The 12133-nt window shown below is 42.1% G+C and overlaps 1 protein-coding gene and 1 long non-coding RNA gene across 4 annotated transcripts in view; both read left to right on the top strand.

The window, feature by feature from the left end:
- Positions 1–3922: 3922 nt before the first annotated feature.
- LOC135565777 (uncharacterized) lies at positions 3923–8446 on the top strand. 3 transcript variants are annotated; one of them, XR_010461856.1, is made up of 4 exons: positions 3923–4616; positions 5051–7574; positions 7816–7887; positions 8092–8446. It is a non-coding gene; the product is annotated as an uncharacterized LOC135565777 (long non-coding RNA). The 3 variants fall into 3 exon arrangements; XR_010461855.1 differs by having other exon boundaries at positions 5051–5212; positions 7024–7887; XR_010461854.1 differs by having other exon boundaries at positions 5051–7887.
- Positions 8447–9616: 1170 nt separating this feature from the next.
- LOC115114469 (E3 ubiquitin-protein ligase HECW1-like) overlaps positions 9617–12133 on the top strand; it is a 53902-nt gene continuing 51385 nt past the window's right edge. The window contains exons 1-3 of the mRNA XM_065013608.1: positions 9617–9637; positions 9755–10088; positions 10544–10651. Of these exons, the coding sequence (XP_064869680.1) occupies positions 9617–9637; positions 9755–10088; positions 10544–10651 (463 nt within the window). The remainder of the gene's footprint in view (positions 9638–9754; positions 10089–10543; positions 10652–12133) is intronic.

The raw sequence follows: 12133 nt of genomic DNA on the forward strand, positions 1-12133 counted from the left end.
TCATCTAACCAACCAGCTAGGCAGTCCCAGTGCTGAGCTGCATTAGGAGGACTAAACATTGCTCCTTTGACTGGAAGGATATTTTTTGATGTTGCTGCTAATCTAGTGCTGTGAATAAGACACTCAGTATCAGGACCTCAGTATCTGGATGCAACAGAATGCTATATAGACTGTTTTTAGACAGGCAGCCTATTTCTGATATTTTTTCCACTAATTTGTCTTTTGACCTATCACATCAGATCTTTTCACATCAGATATTTTTCAGAGTTGGTCTGATTGGTCAAAAGACCAATTATCGAAAAATACATCAGAATTGGGCTGCCTGTCTAAATGCAGCCATATTGTCCTAGCTGCGTTCCCATGGTTGCACACTGCACGCTGCTGATTCGCTGTAGTATAATTTGTGATGGAGGTATGATAGTGCACCAAGGTCCTATTCTTCAGATTCGTCTCAGTGAGTAAATCCAATTAGATTAAAATCATGAGCTTTATGTAGAGGTAGTTAGCCTACAGTATGGGATTCATTGCAGTGGGGCATTTCCATGCATCATGCTGGCAACTGTCCAACTTTGTAGAGGCACCTTTTCTTTTTATAGCAAAACTTCTCCACAAAACTTATTTTGTATTTCACTCAACCTTTTTTACTGTTTTTAATCACAAGGGATTTACAACTCTGCTTCATTCTACTAGTATAGTGATATTGTTATGATGAGTTGGCAGCCTTTAAAGGTGATACGGAGGGTAATTTTACTGTCTGCATCCCTGCATGTATTAATTGGTTGGGAGCTTATGTGAAAGAAGAGCTATGTAGGCCTGGCCTGCTGTATTATGTAAGTGGACTAATGTCTTCAGTTGCTGCACAGTGCAGATAGTACAAGGAAACTGATGATCACTGAACTGATGATCTCATATGGCTCCTAAAAGGAGTTAAGTAATAGGCCAACTCTGAGATAGACAGAGAATAAACCACTGTACTGTAGTATTTTCTCTGTCTGGTGTTTTAATATGAATCTTTTACTGTATACCGTAACCTTTTTTTTAAACTCGCTTATTCACCATTTCAGTATTTTATCTACTCAACTATTCTATCTACTCAATTATTCTACTTAACCTGCACACACAGCAGAGATTGACAAGTCAAATTGTCACATTCTTCCCTGCTCTTCCCTTTCTCTTTTTACTTCCGCTCAAATGTTTCTTAAACAGTGTGTGTTGTGTATGGTGGCATTCCATCCATACAGAGGTTGTATCAAGGCAGACAAGTGACCTTGTTGCTGAAGAACAGTGGCATAGCTGTTGAAGAGGATGCTTGGCAGCTGCATGCACTTCCACACTGGAGGGCCAGAAAGTGGCTCTAATGAGACAGGCTATTGAGGGGTCATTGTGTTGGTGGATTGTTCTCAGCGCGGAGTGGGGGTCTGGTCTATTGTGTTGGCCAGCTGCCCGGGCAGACTAACAGACATATCTTCATCTTTCACTTGGCCAGCATTGACTGAGTAGTGACGGAGTAGAGACTATGTGTGTGTGTGTGTGTGTGTGTGTGTGTGTGTGTGTGTGTGTGTGTGTGTGTGTGTGTGTGTGTGTGTGTGTGTGTGTGTGTGTGTGTGTGTGTGTGTGTGTGTGTGTGTGTGTGTGTGTGTGTGTGAATGTGTGCACGCGTGTGTGTGCACTAGTGGTTTGTTCAACCGCACCTGCCCGAAATTGCTAACAACCACCTGACTATACAGTGCCTTCAGAAAGTATTCAGACCCCTAGACTTTTTCAATATTTTGTTAGGTTACAGCTTTATTCCAAAATGGATTAAAAAATATATATATATATCATCAATCTACACACAATCACCCATAATGACAAAGCAAAAACAGGGTTTTAGAAAATGTTGCTAATTTATTTTAAAAACATTTAAAAAACTAAAATCTCACAGTTACGTAGGTTTTCAGACCCTTTTATTCAGTACTTTGTTGAAGCACCTTTTTGTAGCGATTACAGCCTCAAGTCTTCTTGGGTATGATGCTGCAAGCTTGGCACATCTGTATTTGGGGAGTATCTCCCATTCTTCTCTGCAGATCCTCTGAAGCTCTATCAGGTTGGATGGGGAGTTTTGCTGCACAGCTATTTTCAGGTCTCTCCAGAGATATTCGATCGGGTTCAAGTCCGGGCTCTGGCTAGGCCACTCAAGGACATTCAGAGACATGTCCGGAAGACACTCCTGTGTTGTCTTGGCTTGTGTGCTTAGGGTTGTTGTCCCCTTGGAAGGTGAACCGTCACCCCAGTTTGAGGTCCTGAGCGCTCTGGAGCAGGTTTTCATCAAGGATTTGTCTGTGGCCTCCCGGGTGGCGCAGTGGTTAGGGGCGCTGTACTGCAGGCTCTGTCGCAACTGGCTGCGACCGGGAGGTCCGTGGGATGATGCACAATTGGCCTAGCGTCGTCCAGGTTAGGGAGGGTTTGGCCGGTAGGGATATCCTTGTCTCATTGCGCACCAGTGACTCCTGTGGCGGGCTGGGTGCAGTGCACGCTAACCAAGGTTGCCAGGTGCATGGTGTTTCCTCTGACACATTGGTGCTTCCAGGTTGGATGCGCGCTGTGTTAAGAAGCAGTGCGGCTTGGTTGGGTTGTGTATCGGAGGACGCATGACTTTCAACCTTCGTCTCTCCGGAGCCTGTACGGGAGTCATAGCGATGAGACAAGATAGTAGCTACTAAAACAATTGGATACCATGAAAAAGGGGTAAAAAAAAGGATCTGTCTGTACTTTGCTCTGTTCATTTTTTCCTCAATCATGACTAGTCTCCTGGTCTGTGACGCTGAAAAACATCCCCACAGCATGATGTCGCCACCACCATACTTCACCGTAGGGATAGTTCCAGGTTTCCTTCAGACATGTCGCTTTGGCATTCAGGCCAAAGAGTTTAATCTTGGTTTCATCAGACCAGAGTATATTTCTTTCTCATGGTCTGATAGTCTTTAAGTGCCTTTTGGAAAACTCCAAGTACGCTGTCATGTGCCATTTACTGAGGAGTGGCTTCTGTCTGGCCACTCTACCATAAAGCCCTGATTGGTGAAGTGCTGCAGAGATGGTTGTCCTTCTGGAAGGTTATCCATCACCTCCCTGACCAAGGTTCTTCTCCCCCAATTGCTCAGCTCTAGGAAGAGTCTTGGTGGTTCCATACTTCTTCCATTTCAGAATGATGGAGGCCATTGTCTTCTTGGGGACCTTCAATGCTGCAGAAATGTTTTGGTTTCCTCCCCCGGGGCAGTGCGTCAACATAATCCTGTCTCAGAGCTCTACAGACAATTCCTTCGACCTCATAGCTTCGTTTTTGCTCTGACATGCACTGTGAACTGTAGGACCTTTGTATAGACAGGTGTGTGCGTTTCCAAATCATGTCCATTCAATTGAATTTACCACAGGTGGACTCCAATCAAGTTGTAGAAACATCTCAAGGATGATCAATGGAAACAGGAGCTCAATTTCGACTCTCATAGCAAAGGGTCTGAATACATGTAAATAAGGTATTTCTGTTTTTATTTTTAATATATTTCCAAAATTGTCTAAACCTGTTTTTGCTTTGTAATTAAGGCTGTAAGGTAACAAAATGTGGAAAAAGTTAAGGGGTCTGAATACTTTCCTGTACGTGATAAAGTGAAAATCTGAGGCCTGCACCCGACCCTAACGCGCTAATATAGAAAATGCGCCGTAGGCTACAGTCAGAGATGGCTGTCAACTTGTCTATAATTAGATGCTGTATATGGAGCTTCTCTTCTGTCATTATATGTTGCCCTAGAACACTAAATAAACCCTTGCTCACCAGAATAATGGCATAAATTGATAGAAGGAATGCTTCAATCTAGTTGACATTGGTAAAGTTTTGTTTGTCATCTCTGCTTCTTTCACACAGCAAAGACGTTTAGGAAATGGGGAGAAAATGCAAGAACAAAAATACTGGAGTTTTTCTGTGGAACATTTCCAAATGACATCAGTTTGACCATTTGTAGAAAATAGAAAGCTGTGAAAACAACCCAACATGTTTCTGATAATATTTCAGTTTGGCATGAATTGAAATACTATCAGCTTTTATGATGCTGATAAGATAACACCTCTACAGAACCTATCTAACTGTGCATTAGCATTCTCTCAAGATGCTCTCAGATGCTGAAAGAAATCATATTTCGACACTCCTGATCCTGAGTCCAAATTTAGCCTACATCAAAGACAACAGGTGTAGACTTTACTTTGAAATACTTACTTACGAGCCCTTTCCCAGCAATGCAGAATTAAAAAGTAAGAAACGATTAGCAAAAAAAAAAAAATAGTAACACAATAAAATAACAATAATAGCTTGTGTACATTAGTACTCTGTGCCGCTTGCCACTCCGGCCGCCCAGAGTGGCTCACTTGTGGGTGTGCTGGCAGCATATAGCAGCACGTTCGACTGTGCATCAAGAATTCAGCATAGCAAGTTTGTATGAAGGTCTGGTTGGTAAATAGTTTAATCCATTCTTTATTTCATTCATTTATTCACAGGTAAATAGTAATATGCTCTAAACCGCTCTGGTGACAAACAAACTTTGCTGTCCTGTTTCCAATCGTTCACATGGCTGGGAGAACCTTTTCAAGTAAGTAAATACAGTAAAAAAATGTGCTTTTTAAACAAGGGTATTATTAGCTAACTAGCTATAGTGCAGGCTAACTCAAATGAACTGCTAACGTAGCAGTTAGCTATCTAGCCAACTTTACATACTGTGTAGCTAAGTTAATTAAATATCACCAGCTACCTAACTTAATTTTAGCTAGGTGTCTTGATGTATTTATCATTGTAAAAACAAACTCCAAATGCATTTGTAGGTAGCTAGGTAACAGCCATTGAGAAGGGTGAAAGGACAGCAGCCCCAATTGTCAAAGTGAGATAGTAGGCTATTCTGGATAGGGCAGGTACTTTTGTGTAGTTCCAGTCCATAGAAGTGAGAACAGAGATATAGTAACATAATATTCAGTGCTGTCTAATTTGAGTAAAATGAAGTCTGTTTATTGCAATGTTTTATGCCCTCAGATACAGAGAGCTTTGAAAGCCTGTCTGCAGATGAAGAGGTCCCAATGAAGAGCAGTGGTTCTCAGTCCTGGTCCTGGGGACTCAGAGGGGTGCACATTTGAGTTTTTAGCTTAGCACTACAGAGCGGATTCAAATGATCAACTCATCATCAAGCTTCAAGTGGTATTTATGTACAGTTGAAGTCGGAAGTTTGCATATACTTAGGTTGGAGTCATTAAAACTAGTTTTTCAACCACCACAAATTTCTTGTTAACAAACTATAGTTTTGGCAAGTCGGTTAGGACATCTTCTTTGTGCATGACAAATCTTTCCAACAATTGTTTACAGACAGATAATTTCGCTTGTAATTTACTGTATCACAATACCAGTGGGTCAGAAGTTTACATAAACTACATTTCCAAGCTGCCTTTAAACAGCTTGGAAAATTCCATAAAATTATGTAATGGCTTTAGAAGCTTCTGATAGGCTAATTGACATCATTTGAGTCAATTGGAGGTGTACCTGTACATGTATTTCAAGGCCTACCTTCACACTCAGTTCCTCTTTGCTTGACATCATGGGAAAATCAAAATAAATCAGCCAAGACCTCAGATAAAAAATTGTAGACCTCCACAAGTCTGGTTCATCCTTGGGAACAGTTTCCAAACACCTGAAGGTACCACATTCACCTGTACAAACAATAGTACGTAAGTATAAACACCATGGGACCACGCAGCCGTCATACCGCTTAGGAAAGAGACACGCTCTGTCTCCTAGAGATGAACGTACTTTGGTGCAAAAAGTGCAGATCAATCCCAGAACAACAGCAAAGGACCTTGTGAAGATGCTGGAGGAAACAGGTACAAAAGTATCTATATCCACAGTAAAACGAGTCCTGTATCAACATAACCTGAAAGGCCGCTCAGCAAGGAAGGTAGAAGCCACTGCTCCAAAACCACCATAAAAAAGCCAGACTACGGTTTGCAACTGCACATGGGGACAAAGATCATACTTTTTGGAGTCCTCTGGTCTGATGAAACAAAAGTGGAACTGTTTGGCCATAATGGCCATCGTTATTTTTTCAGGAAAAAGGGGGAGTCTTGCAAGCCGGAGAACACCATCCCAACCGTGAAGCACGGGGGTGGCAGCATCATGTTGTGGGAGTGCTTTGCTGCAGGAGGGACTGGTGCACATCACAAAATAGATGGCATCATGAGGCAAGAAAAGTATGTGGATATATTGAAGCAACATCTCAAGACATCAGTCAGGAAGTTAAAGCTTGGTCACAAATGGGTCTTCTAAATGGACAATGACCCCAAGTATACTTCCAAAGTTGTGGCAAAATGGCTTAAGGACAACAAAGTCAAGGTATTGGATTGGCCAACACAAAGCCCTGACCTCAATCCCATAGAAAATGTATGGGCAGAACTGAAAAAGTGTGAATGAGCAAGGGGGCCTACAAACCCGACTCCGTTACACCAATTCTGTCAGGAGGAATGAGACAAAATTCTCCCAACTTATTATGGGAAGCTTGTGGAAGGCTACCCAAAATGTTTGACCCAAGTTAAATAATTTAAAGGCAATGTTACCAAATACTAATTGAGTGTATGTAAACTTCTGACCCACTGGGAATGTGGGAATCTTTCTCTCTACTTTTATTCTGACATTTCACATTCTTAAAATAAAGTGGTGATCCTAACTGACCTAAGACAGGGAATGTTTACTATGATTAAATGTCAGCAATTGTGAAAAACTGAGTTTAAATGTATTTGGCTCAGGTGTATTGTAAACTTCCGACTTCAACTGTATTATTATTTGTCATGCTATCCTTGATATGATCCTGCTATTGTTTGCTACACATGCCCATGTGTGTGCACATGCATCTGTCTATCCAATATTATCATGGTTTGTTATAAGAGATATTATACTTTAGAAATCCACAATGACCTGGGGATGTCAAAGTCTAATATTGACTATCTTCCATATTCCTACAGATACCTTGCAACTGGAGATTCCTTCAAAACGATTTGGTTACCAGGGCCATCTGGGACTGCCTACCTGTGTCCTGCAGAACTTCATGAGGATGTAGATGAGGACCAGGAGGGGATCTGCAGGATTTTTCAAGGATGGGCGCTAACAACGCAGCACAGGAGGCAATCCGTGTGCGGGAGATCTTCACCTCCTACTTCTTCGAAGAGGATGCTGTTCCTTGGCAACACCAAAGACTAGACTATGCACAACCAAAGGCTCTTAAGAGCCATCCACATTGCAATAAGTGTATTCTTCCATTTACTTCGCTATGTCAACTGCATTTATTCAATTCACAGTTTAGGTAAGGGTAATGTCTGTACAAAAACAGAACAGGCTCCTTTAAGAGTCACCCATATTGAAATAGAAGAACAATTAGACACCCTATAACCCACAGCTACACACTCGTGTATCAATCTGATTGATGGATTGTGTTGTGCAGTAAGCAGGCTCAGGTGTATAACTGTGGCTCCTTCCACCTTCAAAGAACAGGCAAGAGGGCCAACCATGGAGAATAGTAAGACATGGTCATTATTTCTATTTATGTAGAAAATAATGTAGAAAACGATATATTGTTTGTCATCGTGTGTCTGTATGTTTTTCAGTATAAAGTACTTTTCAGCCACTTAGTGTGGACAACGGGTGAGACGACACACAGATTCCTGTTGAACACTGTCTCTTCAACTACCTTATTTTCTCAATAACCGTCTCTCTCCTTCACTTCCTCCCTCTTCCCCCCTTCTGCCTAAATCCTCTAGGTTATATCAGCTGTGTCGGTGAACCCCTACCGCATCTGAACTGGCTACATAGAGGGCACAGTATGATCAGAGGTGAGAGGTCACTTGGTCGGGTCAACAGAAAGTATTATTAAATAGATGCTTTACACTGAAATGCAGCTAGAGATGTAGTAATCCCAGAGTTAATGATCCAAGGTCAGTTTTTGCATTTCACCTCCTGATGATTATGATGACTGACAGTGTTAGAATAAAACCCCCACAAGGCTTAAACATGCTATATCTGTCTCTCGTCTACAGGTATGTCTTGATGTTCACCATCAGTTCACCACCTCACCCGCTCGGGCCAACTGGGGAGACACCACGAGAGACACTATTATACAATTGTGATGAACTGAGAGAATATTACATTTAGTCGCACTGTAATTCATGAATCATATGCTGTCATCCCTGCTCCTCTTTTCCTTTCTGTCTTCTATACTTTTTCTCACACCTCTCTCCTCATCTCCTCTTTATTCCTCTGTGTTTATCATGCACACCAGATGTGCATTGAACAACAGATTGAACTTCTATTTATAATACAAGATTACAATTATAATATTTATAATGCATGTATTATGTATTTATAACACTTGGATAACTTCTTTCAATAAAGTCTTTCACATTTTATCCTAGTTGAAATTAAGTCTCTCATTTGATTAAATACTACACCAATCCTGTGTCCTCAGATCAGTGCAGATGGAGGAAAGTAGATGTTGAGATGAACCGGTTTTAGAGTATTTACATAATGCATAGGAAGTATAGTGTACTGTTTTTCAATTCTGTTTCTGTGTATATCAGTTACAAATCAGCCTTTAACTAGTTAAATCATGTTTCTAGTCTATTGCGTAGTTATAATGTGTAACCATTGCTGTCCCATGGGCAGGATTGGTAAACACTGTTGAAGTGTATAATTTAGGGGTGCAACTTTCACTTTCTGAAATTGCATTTTTGTGCCCCCCCAGTATTATCATTGGAATATTATAAAAAACAAAGCAACGATGTGCTTTAGGACCATGCGGATGCCACCAAGCAGTCGAAGGCTATTTGGAGTGTTTATCCGACTGGATAAAAAAAATATATATATTATGCCCCCCCCCCCCCACTTCTTGCGCTGCTGGTATGACTGTAATAGATACATGCAGACACAGCATCAAATACTGGAGTTTGATACTCCTGGTATTGGATATAACTGTAGAGGAACGTCTCACAGACGTTCATACCTGAACCGCCCCTTTATTTGCTAAGGTAGAGTACATGATCAGTGAATACATTCAATGTACAGGCTACAATGTGGGAATCTCATGCTTGGTATTAACTACATGTAACTACATGCATCCTTGGCGCAATAAAGTTATATTATATTCTACTCAATCCATAGGCTTCATTAAATCCATTCAGACTATTTTGAACACTCTCCATTCCTTTGGAACTTAGTGTATAATGTTTACTGTTCATTATTTTATTGTTTTGGAAATGTAAACATATGAGAGAGGCAGCACACTCAGTCCCCTCTGAACAGTCTGAGCAGGACAGGACCTTGGAGTGTTCCTCACTCATAGCACTGTGCTACTCCCTCTTCACTAACTAGGCATTGTTGTCTCTCTCCTCCCACTCAGAAGTTATTGATACATAGTGGAGAAACTTCCGAAAGATTTTAGGATTATATTTCCTGCTGGTAATATTCCCACTATAGCTCCACTTTCTCTGCAGGATGGTACAAATCACTACCTCTTAGTCTGCCAGAATAAACCAACAGAAAAACACACCTGCAATGTTCTTAAAGATGGCGAATAAAGTTTTGATTGTATCTCAAAAACGCAGAAATAGCAATGCTAACATTTGGCCTCCTAAAAATCTCTCTCCAGTACTAGCTCTCCATCCTCCCCATTCACAGTTTCTCTCCTTCTCTCCTCTTCTCCAGAACTTGTACCAGAACAGGTTCCTCGGACTTGGACGAGCAGCAATGGCAACCCCGTCACGTTCGTCCCAGAACCGCCGGCGCTGTAAGCACCCGATCCGCCACAGCTACAATCCCGAGCAGTTCCCGAACGTCAACTTCCAGAACGGCTTTCCTGAGGTCGTGGCGACTATGCACCGCTCGACCAGCGACACAGACCTGGTGACATCACACAGCCGTTCAACGCTCACCGTCAGCACCTCGCTCTATGCCATCGGTCAGACCCAGGACATCCTCATCTGCTGGGACATCAAGGAGGAGGTGGACGCTGGAGACTGGATTGGCATGTACCTCATCGGTGAGCACTGCCATAACAGTAATTTTCATAGAAGGGACCAAAGCAATACGTAATAGTAGATGATAGTGAGGCAGCTAGAGACAGTGAGATGAAGAGCAGCTTATTTCAAATCTTGTAAGCGGTTACACATACTGCATGTGATCTTCTTTGGAGTTAGCTTTTGGGGAAGAGGAATAGGTGTGTAGGACAAGAACTAGAATGTGTTCATTCAAGTCTACAGTATTTGAAAGGGACGGCATGTACACTACATAGAGAGCAATGCGATGACTCAGGTCATGTTAGGTCAGGTCATGTCCAGTCTGCCTTCCCTTATCATTTGAGGTTATCTAAAGGTGGTGTTGTGGTGCTCAGACACAGTTAATGTTACGTATCCACAGGGAACTGACCATGCTTGTGTGATACTGTAATGGGACTTTGTATCTCACCTTCACCTCCCTCCCTTTCGACTCTCTCAGAAGAAGTTTCGTCTGAGAACTTTCTAGACTACAAGAGCCGCGGAGTGAATGGTTTGCACAAGGGCCAGATAGTGTGGAAAATTGAGGCCAACTCCTATTTTGTGGAGCGTAAGTGCATTTCTGGAAATACATCCAAAACCAGCTACATTACAGTACACTACATCCCCCACACACTGAGAGAGCTGTTTTATAACGGATGTAGCATCTACCACTCAGAACAGGACACTGCTTCGTCAGTGCATATTGTAAATCTTTACATACAGTGGGGCAAAAAAGTATTTACCGTAGTCAGCCACCAATTGTGCAAGTTCTCCCACTTAAAAAGATGAGAGAGGCCCGTAATTTTCATCATAGGTACACTTCAACTATGACAGACAAAATGAGAAAAAAAATTCCAGAAAATCACATTGTAGGATTTTTAATGAATTTATTTGCAAACTATGGTGGAAAATAAGTATTTGGTCAATAATAAAAGTTTATCTCAATACTTTGTTATATACCCTTTGTTGGCAATGACAGAGGTCAAACGTCTTCACAAGGTTTTCACACACTGTTGCTGGTATTTTGGCCCATTCCTCCATGCAGATCTCCTCTAGAGCATTGATGTTTTGGGGCTGTTGCTGGGCAACATGGACTTTCAACTCCCTCCAAAGATTTTCTATGGGGTTGAGATCTGGAGACTGGCTAGGCCACTCCAGGACCTTGAAATGCTTCTTACGAAGCCACTCCTTCATTGCCCGGGCGGTGTGTTTGGGATCATTGTCATGCTGAAAGACCCAGCCACGTTTCATCTTCAATGCCCTTGCTGATGGAAAGAGGTTTTCACTCAAAATCTCACGATACATGGCCCCATTCATTCTTTCCTTTACACGGATCAGTCGTCCTGGTCCCTTTGCAGAAAAACAGCCCCAAAGCATGTTTCCACCCCCATGCTTCACAGTAGGTATGGTGTTCTTTGGATGCAACTCAGCATTCTTTGTCCTCCAAACACGACGAGCTGAGTTTTTACTAAAAAGTTATATTTTGGTTTGATCTGACCATATGACATTCTCCCAATCTTCTTCTGGATCCTCCAAATGCTCTCTAGCAAACTTCAGACGAGCCTGGACATGTACTGGCTTAAGCAGGGGGACACGTTTGGCACTGCAGGATTTGAGTCCCTTGCAGCATAGTGTGTTACTAATGGTAGGCTTTGTTACTTTGGTCCCAGCTCTCTGCAGGTCATTCACTAGGTCCCCCCGTGTGGTTCTGGGATTTTTGCTCACCGTTCTTGTGATCATTTTGACCCCACAGGGTGAGATCTTGCATGGAGCCCCAGATCGAGGGAGATTATCAGTGGTCTTGTATGTCTTCCATTTCCTGATAATTGCTCCCACAGTTGATTTCTTCAAACCAAGCTGCTTACCTATTGCAGATTCAGTCTTCCCAGCCTGGTGCAGGTCTACAATTTTGTTTCTGGTGTCCTTTGACAGCTCTTTGGTCTTGGCCATAGTGGAGTTTGGAGTGTGACTGATTGAGGTTGTGGACAGGTGTCTTTTATATTGATAACAAGTTCAAACAGGTGCCATTAATACAGGTAACGAGTGGAGG

The sequence above is a fragment of the Oncorhynchus nerka genome, linkage group LG9b (assembly GCF_034236695.1).
Source record: "Oncorhynchus nerka isolate Pitt River linkage group LG9b, Oner_Uvic_2.0, whole genome shotgun sequence".
Classification (NCBI taxonomy): Eukaryota; Metazoa; Chordata; class Actinopteri; order Salmoniformes; family Salmonidae; genus Oncorhynchus; species Oncorhynchus nerka.